Consider the following 14970-nt stretch of genomic DNA (forward strand, 5'->3'; position numbering starts at 1 on the left):
CAAATCTCCCATTATTGCCCTATTGTTAAACTAAAATACTCTTTTCCTTGTATTTGTATGCATCTGTCTATTGGAGGCTGTGCATATTGAGCCTGATGAGGTGCTATGAGTGAAGTTGGGCCAGATTTTCATATTTACTCGCTGGGGCTGATGGCTGCTTCAACCTACATTAGGCATGCTAATTCTGATAGCTCAACTGTGCAGAAATGTCAGCTGAACAAGCCTACTGCTATTAATTCTGATAAAGGTTCTCTACTATATCCTACTTTTCCAGATTCTGGCTGATCTGTAGCAGCATTTATTTTTGTATTAGATTTTTATCAGGAACTTGACTATTCGCCAGGCGTCGTTTTTTTCTCCATAACTCCTGGTAATTGGTGACTACCATCCATCCTTTTTCAGTGACCGTAAAGTCCAATGCAGGTTAAGCTTGTGGTGGAGAAGGCGTATCCAAATAATTCTTCATGGGTCAGTATTCTGATGCATGCAAGGGAAGAGGTTTTTTTGGCCTGTACATGAGATCCAGGGGCAAAGCTGTTAAGTGCATTTATGGCAAAAGGGGTGTGGGTAAACCACTGTTAATTGGTGTTGTACACCGTGTTGTTGCACACTGTTGTACCTATGCATGCCTCAGCATGTCTCTGCCCCTGGCTCCACCCACAGGCCCAGGTATAAAGGTGATTGCTCTGCAGCCCCCTGCCTTCTTGGAACCCAGTCAACCACGAGAGGCATGCTCTGTTCTTTGCTAATAAAAGCCTTAGTTACTCTCCTAACTCTCCGTCTTTTATGAGTAATTGATAGCGCATCAAGGGGCAGTAAGGAGAGAGGTTCCAACATACTATCAGTAAATTCCCAAGAGTTGGCTTTATGGCAGGCACAACTCTTTGCTTAAACCTCTCATGAGTATCTAGATTAAGCAGTTGGTGATGGCAAGTGTGGTATGAGTGAAGGGAAATACATGGTTATTTTTAGGTCACTTGTGGCTCCAAAATGACATGCCTGACAGAGTGAATCCATAATACTCCAAGGTACTGTTGCTGATTGACCAAGCAGCTGGTTCACTAGTGGAACAGAGGGGTACACTTATCTTGAGTTTTTACCACTTGCCCCTAGGTAACCTTGTAAGCCAATGCCCACATTGCTGGCATTAGTGCTAGCTTTGTGTCAAGATCCACTTGTATAACAAGCAGTGGTTGATGGTAGTGGCAGTCAGTTTTCAAAGCTACAATTTATCCAGAGGGATTTCTGTTTGCCCACTAGAGTGCGTACACTCTCCTGTGCACCCTGTAGCAGACAAACAGAAATTCCAGTGTAGATTTCTCAATAGCTTAGTTCAGAGACACTTTGGGTGGTCCTCACTGGACAAGCAGTAGGAAGCTTACCAGTGCTCTGCACTAGAATGCTGTGCTGTTTTAGCAGTACCCTGTGAACATCTTGGGATCCTCAATCCTTGGTTCTGCCAACCTGTGCCTAAGCTCCTGTGTAAATGGGATGTGTCCATGTGCGTGGAGCAGAGGGAAAGATGTGTGCACTCTGGATCAGGTATACAGAAATTCTTAAGGTAGCACTCTTGCAGTAGCTTGGTTCAGAGGCTCAAACATGTCATGCATGTCAGACAGCTGGGCTGACTAAAAAAAAGTATTTGCCACTACAATAGGCTAGAATCACAGCTGCAGACACAGACACCAGCTGCTACTGAGGATCTAGGCAGCAACAGAGCTTTGTCGAGTAGGCCAATGTACTGGATAGTACAAGAGGATCTGGAATCTGCCTCTTCCATCTCTTTTATGATGATCATCAAGAAGTACCCACACCTCAGCCCATGTTTCATTGATACTGTAATGAGCATTTCTAAATTCATTGACCGTCAAAGGGTCCAATAAGTAAGGCAGAACTTAAAATAAAATCCAAACTGTTGCAAGAGACACATCAGATTTGATTGCGATGTGACCTTTTTCTACAGGTTTTTATTATATGTACAGGGGTACTGCCTGTTGATGCTAGTTCTATTTGCTTTTATTTATACAAATTGATACTTTGGATTAATCATCAGTGATTTGCAAACCTCTGCAAAAGTGGCTCTTCTGCCTATATTTGGATAAATCAGTTCTGAACATTTATACAATCAATCTTAAAACCAAGCCAAGAATTTTTCACTGATTCTGTCCTAAGGTAAAATAGACCAGTTTTTTTTTTAAATATGGAAATATTGCTGTCATAGCCAGCCATGACCAATTCTATTACCACTTGTATGTATTTAATTTTTAAAAATACTTTTATAATTTTGTTACCATTAGAATATCCGATGAATCTGCTCTGCATTGTCACTGACATTAATGTTTCATGTATGAAAAATGCTTTTTATTTCCACTGGTATTTCTCCACATATAAGTATTATACTTATGCTATGTAACAACAAATTACTGACCCATTATCACATACATGGAACATGTTATGTTTTCTGATCAGTACTTTGCAGTAATTTCCTTTTGCTGCCCTGTTAAAATTCAAAGATTTTAACTCAGCTCTTTCTCAATCTCAGCCACTATCTCGGGAATGCTTTTCTCAATGTTAATGTCAATAAAATTCTCAGTCCCCTCTGGTGGTTCCAGAGTGTCAAACTGAGACTGTAATAAAGAAGGTGACATGAAATGTCCTTTTCTGCTCTCTAACCTCTTAGTAATCAATTCTATGGAGCCATGAAGATACACAAACAAAATCTCATTGTTGCAGCCAAGTTGTGCTTGTTCCTGGTTCTGTTCTGTGCAGATTTCTGAACCTGTGTTGACTGTACTCTGCTCACCAGTCAGGATTCTTCGATACATTCTCTTCAGAGAAGAACATGCTAGGATCATATTTACTCCAAATGATTTTTCCCTGTGGTTGAACAAAAAAATCAAAACAATTATATTTATCATAAGGGATATAGAAGTACAGATATTCAAATAACCAAATAACTTAGAATTATTTGTAAATATGAGGGAGGTTTTTCACTAAAGCCTATATTTATTCAGGCTTCACCATGTATTGTCACAATTACATCAGTACCAAAATTGTAAGTTTCTGACTAGGTTTAACTCAATAAAATCCAGTAACTAACTCTGCCCCCAAAATGTGGGTTAAATGCAATGTAAAAATAAGCTAAAATTGGCCAAAAGCACTGTTAATCTAGGAACTGTCAGGGTGGGTGGCAAACAAGCAAAGAATCTGGCAAGAGAATGAAGGTCTTGTGACCAAAAACAAAAGAGGGAAGCAGGGAAAAAAAACAGTAGCCAATGATGGCCATCAGTATCAGATCCATATCGATGCAGGTGCTGACAGATGTGCTAGTTCTCTGGGATCTAGTATGTCTGATGGAAGCAGTCTCTTGTGCCACTTTGATGGGGCTAAGAACCAGATGTGAGAGTGTGACGATGAGGACATACAGACAGCTAAGTGTAACACAGGTTTTTAGATACTACAAACACATGACAGTAAACCACTATTTGCCTACCAATTAATTATTCAATGTTTAAACCTTGTAATGACCTCACTGTCTTTGTTAAGCTTGTTGGTAAGGAAACTATGGTACATTTTTCTTTTGGTATTCTAGGAATGGTCAACTTCCTATCTAGAGATTGAGTTCGACGCAGGCAATCAATCAAAAAGGTTTTTAATGTCAAACTAACGAGTTTAAACAGATTGATGCAAGAGAACTATGAATACAGGTCGGAGGCTCCACGAGGACTGACTGGGCGGTCCCGTGGATGGCATCATGACGTCATCACGTTTTTTCCGCGTTTGGGTGATCACGTGATTAGCGGCATGACATCATCGCGTTTTCCCGCGCTCTTAAAGGGACCGCGCACTGTACATACAAACAGTATATACAATGGTACAGATTTAGTCTGTAGCTAACACATCGTTAAAGGGAATTATGTACAGTTGTTCAGAGTCCCTCAGTGGCTCTGCCACATGCGCCCCCCCAGAATTGTCTTTAACGGAAAAAGTCTCATGGTGAGGGGGTCTGACAAGCTTGTCAGAACGACTCCTGTATTCCCGAAGCGGAAGCTGTTGGACGGCGGGCGGTCTGGCGGGTGATTGCACTTGTTCTGGCGTGATGACGGTGGGCGGCCGACCTCGTCTCGGTGGCTGTGCGGTCTCGACGGGATGGTCAAGGTCCAGGTGTGCTGGCTTCAAACGGTCGACTGAAATGTGGTCCGGTTTACCACCGACATCCACCTTGAAGGTTTTGTCTCCTGCCTCTAACATGCGGAAAGGACCAGTGTATGGGGCCTTGAGCGGATCCCGGTGAGCATCGTAGCGGATGAACACGTAGTCGGCTTGTTTCAGCTCCGCTGGAACGTGAGAGCCCTGAAACTCGTGATGCGATGTGGGAACCGGCGCGAAACATCTGGCTGCTTCCTGGTGACTGATAAGCTGGTGTGAGGCGGACCATGGCTCTGTTGGTGTTGGCAGGAAATCCCCTGGCACTCGCAGCGGCTGACCATAAACGAGCTCTGCCGCGGAAGAGTGAAGATCTTCCTTGGGGGCCGTGCGAAGGCCCAATATGACCCACAGCAGCTTGTCTGCCCATCCAGCGTCTTGGAGGCTGGCCCTCAGTGCGGCCTTAAGCGATCGGTGAAAACATTCGCACAGACCGTTCGTTTGCTTGTGGGTGGTAGGCTGTGGTGCGGTGTAACTTGACACCGAGTCGTTGAGCCACCGCAGTCCAGGGTTCGGAGGAAAACTGCGGTCCCCGGTCCGAAGAGATGTCAGCAGGCACTCCAAAACGGGCGACCCATGAAGAGATGAACGCCCTAGCCACGTCTGCCGAAGTAGTAGATGACAGGGGAACCGCCTCCGGCCATCTGGTGGTGCGATCTACTATGGTCAGGATGTGCGTAAAACCATGGGAAGGTGGAAGTGGTCCTACCAGGTCCACATTAATGTGGTCAAACCGTCGCTCAAGAACTGCAAAGGTGGCCAATGGAGCCTTGATGTGGCGCTGTACCTTGGCCTTTTGGCAGACCACGCAGGTGTTGGCCCAGTCGCGGACATCTTTATGCATGCCCCACCAAACGAACTTAGATGACATTAGCTTCTGAGAAGCCTTCATTCCTGGGTGTGACAACCCATGTATGGCGTCAAACACCTTGCGGCGCCAGGCACAATAGGGCGAGGGTCCCGAACGGAGACGTCACACAGCAACGTGGTACCAGCCGAATGGAACCTGACGTCGGCCAACTGGAGGCTAGTGGTGTTGGTGCGGTAAGCCTGCACTTCAGGGTCTGAGACTTGGTCTGCTGTCATGAGGGCGTAGTCGATGCCCAGCTGAACCGCATGCATGGTTGCGCGGGAGAGGCAATCTGCCACCAGTTTGTCTTTACCGGCCACGTGCTGAATATCTGTGGTAAATTCGGAGATGTATGTCAGCTGACGTTGTTGTCAAGATGACCACGGTTCGGCGGTCTTGGCCATGGCAAAAGTCAGTGGCTTATGGTTGACGAAAGCGGTGAAAGGACGTCCTTCCAACAAGAACCGGAAATGGCGGATGGCCAGAAAAAGGGCTAGTAACTCCCTGTCGAAAGTACTGTACGCCCGCTCGGTACGCCGCAGTTGACGGCTGCCACGTCCCGTTCACCCACTGCTCCTGAACGGCGCCGATTGCGTAATCTGACACGTCGGTGGTGAGGACGATGGTGGCTCCTGGTAGCGGGTGCGCCAGCATGGTCGCATTGGCTAACGCGCTCTTGGACCGGGCATTCACCGACACCATGTCAACCGTCCAGCCCACCGGATCCTTGCCAGACTTGCCCTTGAGGGCCTCGTACAGGGGCTGCATGAGCAGTGCTGCCTTAGGCACGAAACGGTGGTAAAAGTTTACCATCCCGAGGAACTCCTGCAGGGCCTTTTATGTTCTGCGGGCGTGGAAAGGATGTCACCGCCTCTACCTTCGCTTGCAAAGGAACTGCTCCCTCTGAGGTAATGCGATGTCCCAGGAAATCAATTTGGTGTAGACCAAACTGACACTTGGCTGGGTTGATAATCAGGCCGTGTTGGCTGAGGCATCGAAAGAGGGTGCGGAGGTGAGAGATGTGTTCCTCCTTATTAGGACTGGCAATGAGGATATCGTCTAAGTAGACGAAAAGGAACTTGAGGTCCCGCAGCACAGAGTCCATGAGGCGCTGGAAAGTCTGGGCAGCGTTCTTCAACCCAAACGGCATCCTTAAAAATTCGAAGAGACCGAAAGGGGTGATGACTGCGGTCTTCTGGACGTCTTGTGGGTGCACCGGGACCTGATGGTAGCCTCGGACAAGGTCAACCTTGGAAAAAACGGTGTTTCCTGCCAAATGGGCAGAGAAATCCTGGATGTGGGGGATCGGGTATCGATCAGGAGTGGTGGCGTCGTTTAGGCGCCGATAGTCGCCGCAGGACCGCCATGTTTCGGTACGATGTGAAGAGGCGAAGACCAGGGACTATTCGACCTGCGAATAATCCCTAAGCATTCCATTGTTGCGAACTCCGCCTTCGCGACCGCAAGCTTGCCAGGTTCGAGGCGCCGGGCCCGCGCGTGGACCGGCGGTGGTGATGTGGTGTTCCACACCATGCTTCGTGGCCGTGGAGGAGAACGTGGGCCTGGTCAGGTCTGGAAATTCGCCTAGCAGGCGAGCGAACTCATTCGGAGTCGGGAAAGCGCAGGAGACAGTGCGCGACATGGTGTTACTACGGTGGCAAGGGATAGAGTAAAACGTGGCCGCGTTGATCAGCCGCCGGTTCCTTACATCGACCAGGAGGCCGTTGGTGCACAGGAAATCTGCACCGAGAATGGCTTGCGAAACCTTGGCCGTAACGAATTCCCAGAAAAACCGCTGGCCGCCGAAGCACACCTGGACCCGCCGTCTGCCGAAGGTCCGAATAGCTCCGCCATTAGCCGCTTCGAGGGGGAGGCCGTGTCTCCCAGCCTGTACATCAAGAGCTGACGCGGGTAGAATGCTGCACTGCGCTCCGGTGTCGCACAGGAACCGATGACCGGCGAGGGTATCTGTGATGAAGAGCAGCTTGCCTGCATTGCCGATTGCCATCGCAGCCGCGGGGCACCTGTTAGACCCATTCTTCATTGGACGGAGTTTTTTTTTTGAGAGAAGCTGCAGGGAGGGCGGCACCATTTTGCCTTCGCGCCAAACCGCGTGTGGTAGAAGCACAGCCCCGCGGGCTGAGGAGCTGGGGCGGCGTCTGTGGGGGATGGGCGCCTCGTGGCAGCGCAGTACTGTTGCGGAACTGCGAATATTTTGTCTGCCTCAGCAGCGAGTGCTGCGCAGTCTTCGACCTCGGATCTCGCCAAGGCCGCTTGCACTTGCTCCGGTAATTGGCTGAGGAATAACTCTCTGAAGAGAAAGCATTCCGGTTCGGAGCCGAGGAATGTGAGCATTTGGCTCATCAGCTCGGAAGGTTTGGAGTCCCCGATCCCGGACATAGCGAGCAGCCGACTGGCGCGCTCTGATTTTGTGAGCCCGAAAACCTGTAGCAACCGCGCCTTGAGAGTCTCATACTTGCGGTCAGTTGGGGGGTTCTCGAGAAAACTGACGATCCGCGAGGCGGTAGAGCCGTCGAGTGCGGAGACCACGTATAAGTATCAGGTCTGATCCTCAACAATGCCTCTCAGGGCGAACTGGGCTTCAACTTGGATGAACCACGAGGTCGCTTGTTGCTCCCAGAACTGCAGCAGCTTCAACGAAACGGCATTTGCCTCCATGCTGTGTTCCTTTCGCGAAATCCGTTCACAAAAGTCGGGGTCACCAATGTAGGAATGGTCAAATTCCTATCTAGAGATTGAGTTCGACGCAGGCAATCAATAAAAAAGGTTTTTAATGTCAAACTAACGAGTTTAAACAGATTGATGCAAGAGAACTATGAATACAGGTCTTAACCGGTCGGAGGCTCCACAAGGACTGACTGGGCGGTCCCGTGGATGGCGTCATGACGTCATCACGTTTTTCCCGCGTTTGGGTGATCACGTGATTAGCGGCATGACGTCATTGCGTTTGCCCGCACTCTTAAAGGGACCGCGCACTGTACATGCAAACAGTATATACAATGGTACAGATTTAGTCTGTAGCTAACACATCGTTAAAGGGAATTATGTACAGTTGTTCAGAGTCCCTCAGTGGCTCTGCCACAGTATCATATTTTAAAGTAAATATTCCCAGCACGTTAGACTGAATTTACTTCAAAAAACCAAGGTTTGATGGTGAGGAGGGAATTGAGACAGTAGAGATAGAATTGAGGGTATATAGACACTAAGATTTATTAAATATTTGCTCCTTCCAAAAGTTCTGATAAAATCCAGTTTACTGATTACAAATGTTAAAGAAAAATGACTCAAAAAAGCAAAAATTTGCTTGAATTTGATTACACTCAATTGTTGATCTGTTTTCAGGAAAAAATAAAGCCCAATAAAGCTGCCTTATTAGATCCAGAGGTTTGTCAAATGAGGTTAATTTCTACAAAGTACATGATTAGTCAATCAATAAGTAGGCAAAATCATAGGATGGTCTCCCTTTAAGACATTACATAACAGGATAAATTCACTAGTCCCATGCTCGAAGGGAGCATGGATCAGAAAATTGGAACTACAATGTTGCAGCTCTATCTCCAAACGGCACTCCATTAGAGTGCGGCTCTCTCCTGGGTGCGCAGGATCAGAGAAATAATCCCACTATTTCATGCAACTTCTATTTCTCATTGTTAATAAACCCTTCTGGGTTTCCTCCTCTAGATTTTCTTCTACTCTAGAGTGAGCTTATTGAAGGACCCCTATATTAAAATGAGTTGACCATGAGCGGAGCAGGTGCCGAGCCTGCCATGCTCACAATTTTTCAGGGGGTCCCTATGGCTGTCAACAAAAAGTAAGTTTAAAAAAATTTAAATTTAAAGGAAACATTCCTGTGGAGCCAGGAGGAGCAGGTGTGGGCGTCGCTGGCTAGGCCTGCATTTAGTGCCCATCCCTAATTGCCCTTGAGAAGATTTCAACTGCACAGGAACTCAAATGCACTTATTAAACAGCTTGTGATTCACTGAAATCTGGTCATTATGATTCGTTAAGCCCAAGTATTGAACAGACTTTATAAGACTAAAGCCAACATTACTACTTACAGATATTACACATCTGGTCTGATAATGCACATGCTGTAATTTTATTATTTTTAGTAATTTATTTGCTTTAGTTCCATTAATAGTTGGTAAAAGTCTATCATGCTGGTTAATCAGAAGCATTTAATTTCAGTTTACCTCATTAATATTTCTTGTAAAGTGCACAACCAGGGGACCCTGTCCTGTGAACAACAGAAACAAATGCCGTAAGAAACAGGAAGGAGGATGGAAGTCTTATACAAACTTATTTTACTTCCCCAACCTACTCCATTTTTAAAATGTTTTTTTCTCCCCTTCTTAAGTTCCCATGTACTGTGCACAAGTTCCAATTGGAAGAACAGTCAAGTGGATGAGTGCAGCTCCAACAACACTCAAGAAGCTCGACACCATTCAGGATAAAGCAGCCCGCTTGATTGGCACTCCATTCACCACCTTCAACATTCACTCCCTCCACCACTGGCGCACTGTGGCTGCAGTGTGTACCATCTACAAGATGCACTGCAGCAACTCGCCAAAGCTCCTTCAACAGCACCTTCCAAACCCGCGACCTCTACCACTTAGAAGGACAAGGGCAGCAGACGCATGGGAACATCACCACCTACAAGTTCCCCTCCGAGCCACACACCATCCTGACTTGGACCTGTATCGCCGTTCTTTCACTGTCGCTGGGCCAAAATCCTGGAACTCCCTTCCTAACAGCATTGTGGGTGTACCTACACCATATGGACTGTAGCGGTTCAAGAAGGCGGCTCACCACCATCTTCTCAAGGGCAATTAGGGATGGGCACTAAATGCAGGCCTAGCTAGCGACGCCCACATCACATCAATGAATAAACAAAAATTAAAAAAAGTGACATTGGCCTCCCACGATGTCACTCTGGCTGCTGGAAGGCACACGGGAGCATCCCATATCGATTCATTCTTGAAACTTTCCCATCACACACACTGAGAAATTAGTTCTTCTCTCATTGTCGTCTTCCAACAGCCAGCTGAGATTTTGAAAATCCAGAATTGAAAATTCAGCACTGTCACAATTATGGTGCCACCCAAGAAAAGGCTTATAAATAAAAGAAGCCTCATTCCATTTGCTTATCTGCTCCAGCTAGTTACATTAATTATTAATTCTGCACCAAGTGCACATTCTCAGTTCACTGAAATGTTATTTCCAATTCTGTTTCTCAAGGAAAATTATTTTAAATCATGGCATTCAAAGTGGGGTCCCCAGACCCTACTAGGAGTCCATGAGGGGATCTCGGGGGGGGGGTTCAGTTATCAAATTTCTATATTTATTTACTAATCACATTATTTTTGTTGCTGTATACTAATAATACTGATCCACATAGCAATTGATTCCCCTAGAGTCCAAAAATCTATCTCTCTCGGCCTTGAAAACATTCAACACCTCAGCATCCACAGCCCTTTGGGGTAGAGAATTCCAAAGATTCACAACACTGAGTGAAGAAATTCCTCCTCATCTCCGTCTTAAATGGCCGACCACTTATCCTGAGACTGTGGCCCTTAGTTCGAGACTCTCCAGCCAGAGGAAACAACCCCTCAGAATCTTATGTTTCAATGAGATCACCTCTCATTCTTCTAAACTCCATAGAGATCTACTCTACTCAATCTCTCCTCATAGGACAACCCTCTCATCCCAAGAATCAATCTAGTGAACCTTCATTGCACTGCCTCTAAGGCAAGTGTATCCATCATAAGAACATAAGAAAGAGTAGGCCATTTGTCCCCTCGAGCCTGCTCCGCCATTCAATAAGATCATGGCTGATCTTAGAGTCATAGAGTCATAGAGTTTTACAGCACAGAAAGAGGCCCTTCGGCCCATCGTGTCTGCGCCGCCCATCCATCCCTGTCCAGTCTAATCCCATTTTCCAGCATTTGGTCCATAGCTTTGTATGCAATGGCATTTCAAGTGCTCATCCAAATGCTTCTTGAATGTTGTGAGGGTTCCTGCCTCTACCACCCTTTCAGGCATTGAGTTCCACATTCCAACCACCCTCTGGGTGAAAAAGTTCCTCCTCAAATCCCCTCCAAATCTCCTGCCCCTTACCCTGAATCTATGCCCCCTTGTTATTGACCCCCCTACTAAGGGGAAAAGTTCCTCTTTGTCTACCCTATCTATGCCCCTCATCATTTTGTACACCTCAATCAGGTCCCCCCTCAGCCTTCTTTGCTCCAAGGAAAACAACCCCAGCCTGTCCAGCCTCTCTTCATAGCTGAGGCGCTCCATCCCAGGTAACATCCTGGTGAATCTTCTCTGCACCCTCTCCAAAGCAATCACATCCTTCCTATAGTGAGGCGACCAGAACTGCACACAGTACTCCAGCTGTGGCCTCACCAGCGTTTTGTACAGTTCCATCATAACCTCCCTGCTCTTATATTCTATGCCTCGGCTAATGAAGGCAAGTATCCCATATGCCTTTTTAACCACCTTATCTACCTGTTCCGCTGCCTTCAGGGATCTATGTACATGTACACCAAGGTCCCTCTGACCCTCTGTACTTCCTAGGGTCCTACCACTCATTGTGTATTCCCTTGCCTTATTTGTCCGTCCAAAATGCATCACCTCGCACTTTTCAGGGTTAAATTCCATTTGCCACTTTTCCGCCCATCTGACCAACCCGTTTATATCGTCCTGTAGCCTGAGGCTTTCCTCCTCACAATTTACCACCCCACCAATTTTCGTGTCATCTGCGAACTTACTGATCATACCTTTTACATTCTCATCCAAATCATTTATGTAGATCACAAACAAGAAGGGACCCAGCACCGATCCCTGAGGTACCCCACTGGACACAGGCTTCCAGTCACAAAAGCAACCTTCGACCATCACCCTCTGCCTCCTGCCACTCAGCCAGTTTAGGATCCAACGCGCCAAGGCACCCTGGATCCCATGGACTCTTACCTTCTTGACCAGTCTCCTATGCGGGACTTTGTCAAAAGCTTTACTGAAGTCCATGTAGACCACATCCACAGCATTTCCCTCATCCACCCACCTAGTCACCCCCTCGAAAAATTCAATCAGATTTGTCAGACATGATTTACCCTTGACAAAGCCATGCTGACTATCCCCGATTAATCCTTGCCTCTCCAAGTGGAGACTAATTTTGTCCCTCAGAATTTTTTCCAATAATTTCCCTACCACAGATGTTAGGCTCACTGGCCTGTAATTCCCTGGTTTATCCCTGCTACCCTTCTTGAATAATGGTACTACGTTAGCTGTTCTCCAGTCCTCTGGTACATCCCCTGTGGCCAGAGAGGTTCTGAAAATTTGTGTCAGAGCCCCTGCAATCTCCTCCTTTGCCTCCCACAGCAGCCTGGGATACATCTCGTCTGGGCCTGGGGATTTATCCACTTTTTGGCCTGCTAAAACCGCTAGCACCTCCTCCCTCTCGATGCTAATATGTTCAAGTATGTCACAGCCCCCTTGCCCGATTTCTATGTCTGCATCGTCTTTCTCCATAGTGAACACAGATGCAAAAAATTCATTTAAAACCCCGCCTACATCATCTGGCTCTACACACAGATTGCCACTTTGGTCCCTAATGGGCCCTACCCTTTCCCTGGTTATCCTCTTGCCCTTAATATACTTATAAAACATCTTAGGATTTTCCTTTATTTTGCTCGCCAGTGTTATTTCATGGCCCCTCCTCGCCCTCCTAATTTCTTTTTTAAGTATGCCCCTGCATTTTTTATACTCCTCTAGGGCTTCTTCCGTCTTTAGTCTTTTGTAACTGCCAAAAGCCCCCCTTTTATTTCTAATGCATTTTTGTATATCCCTTGTCATCCAAGGTTCCCTTTGCTTGTTGGTCCCACCCTTGACCTTTACAGGAACATGTTGGCGTTGTACTCTATTTCCCTTCTGAAAGTCTCCCACTGTTTTGATGCGGATTTTCCTATAAGTAGCTGCTCCCAGTCCAATTTGGCCAGATCCTGCCTTATCATATTAAAATCGGCCTTCCCCCAATTTAGAACCCTTATTTCCGGGCCGTCTTTGTCTTTTTCCATGACCACCTTAAATCTCACCGAATTGTGGTCACTGTCGCCAAAATGCTCTCCTACTGACACTTCCACCACTTGCCCGGCTACATTCCCCAGAATTAGGTCCAGTACCGCCCCCTCTCTTGTAGGACTTTCTACATGTTGGCTCAAAAAGCTCTCCTGGATGCACTTTAAGAATTCTGCACCCTCTAAGCCTTTCACACTCTGACTGTCCCAATTTATATTGGGGAAGTTGAAATCCCCCACTATTATTACCCTATTATTTTCGCACTTTTCTGAGATTTGCCTACATATCTGTTCCTCTATCTCCCCCTGACTGTTTGGGGGCCTATAGTACACTCCCAGCAAAGTGCTTGCCCCCTTTTTGTTTTTAAGTTCTACCCATATGGCCTCATTAGAGGAACCCGCTATATCATCCCTCCTTACAGCAGTAATTGACTCCTTAATTAATATTGCAACACCCCCTCCCCTTTTACACCCCCCTCTGTCTCGCCTGAAGATTCTATACCCCGGAATATTGAGCTGCCAGTCCTGACCCTCCCTCAACCATGTCTCCGTGATAGCAACAATATCGTACTCCCATGTGTTCAACAACAACTTCAGTTCATCCACCTTATTTGCAAGACTCCTTGCATTAAAATAAATGCCTTCCAGCCCTGCCATATTCTCTTTTGCCTTCACATATTTGCTTTGCCTTCCCAGCTGACTTATTTTTCCCTCTGTATTTGGCTGTAAATCACCCCCTACTATAGCTCCACTCTGTACCCCATCCCCCTGCCAAGTTAGTTTAAACCCCCCCCAGCAGTGCTAGCAAACCTCCCCGCAAGGATATTGGTTCCCCTCTGGTTCAGGTGTAAACCGTCCGACTTGTACAAGTCCCACCTTTCCCAGAAGCAGACCCAGTGATCCAGGAAACTAAAGCCCTCCCCCCTGCACCATCCCTTTAGCCACGCATTCATCTGTTCTATCTTCCTATTTCTATACTTACTAGCACGTGGCACCGGGAGTAATCCAGAGATTACAACCCTTGAGGTCCTGCTCTTTAATCCTTCACCTAGCTCCCTAAATTCTTGCTGCAGGACCTCATCCCTCTTTTTACCTATGTCGTTGGTACCAATGTGGACCACGACCACTGGCTGTTCACCCTCCCCCTCCAGAATCTTCTACAACTCCACTTTCCTGCATGTTAAATCTCAAGAGTTTAATAACCTTGCTTGTATAACAATTAAAAGAGTACGCAGGAGACAGAGTTCAGTTCACAGCCATCACTTTCCAGAATCTTCTCAACTCAATGCACTCTATTTCCCATAGTGCATTGCACATCACAACTATGTGGGACAATTCAAATACAACATTCAAAATACACAACACTGCACTACCCCCATATCCCTTGATTCCCTTAATATTCAAAAATCCATCGATCTCTGTCTTGAATATACTCAATGACTGAGCTTCCACAGCCCTCTGGGGTAGAGAATTCCAAAGATTTATCACCCTTTGAGTGAAGAAATTTCTCATCTCTGTCCTAAATGGCCGACCCCTTATTCTGAGACTGTGTCTCCTGGTTCTAGACTCCCCAGCCAGGGGAAACATCCTTGCTGCATCTACCCTGTCAAGCCCTGTAAGAATTTTGTATGTTTCAATGAGATCACCTCTCATTCATCTAAACTCTAGAGAATATAGGCCTAGTCTGCTCAATCTCTCCTCATAGGACAATCCCCCAATCCCAAGAATCAGTCTGGTGAACCTTCGTTGCACTCCCTCTATGGCAAGTATATCCTTCCTTAGGTAAGGAGACCAAAACTGTACACAATATTCCAGGTG

The 14970-nt window shown here is 46.7% G+C and overlaps 1 protein-coding gene across 3 annotated transcripts in view; it reads right to left on the minus strand.

The window, feature by feature from the left end:
• Positions 1–2339: 2339 nt before the first annotated feature.
• Positions 2340–14970, minus strand: part of LOC147124352 (gluconokinase-like) — a 78523-nt gene continuing 65892 nt past the window's right edge. For all 3 annotated transcript variants that reach the window (XM_085985449.1, XM_085985459.1, XM_085985467.1), the window contains 2 exons: positions 9271–9314; positions 2340–2877 (listed from right to left, as the gene is read on the minus strand). In XM_085985449.1, the coding sequence (XP_085841575.1) occupies positions 2517–2877; positions 9271–9314 (405 nt within the window). In that variant the 3' untranslated portion in view covers positions 2340–2516. The remainder of the gene's footprint in view (positions 2878–9270; positions 9315–14970) is intronic.

The sequence above is a fragment of the Somniosus microcephalus genome, chromosome 1 (genome assembly GCF_052327205.1).
Source record: "Somniosus microcephalus isolate GS21.2 chromosome 1, FLI_Smic_1.0, whole genome shotgun sequence".
NCBI classification, from domain to species: Eukaryota; Metazoa; Chordata; class Chondrichthyes; order Squaliformes; family Somniosidae; genus Somniosus; species Somniosus microcephalus.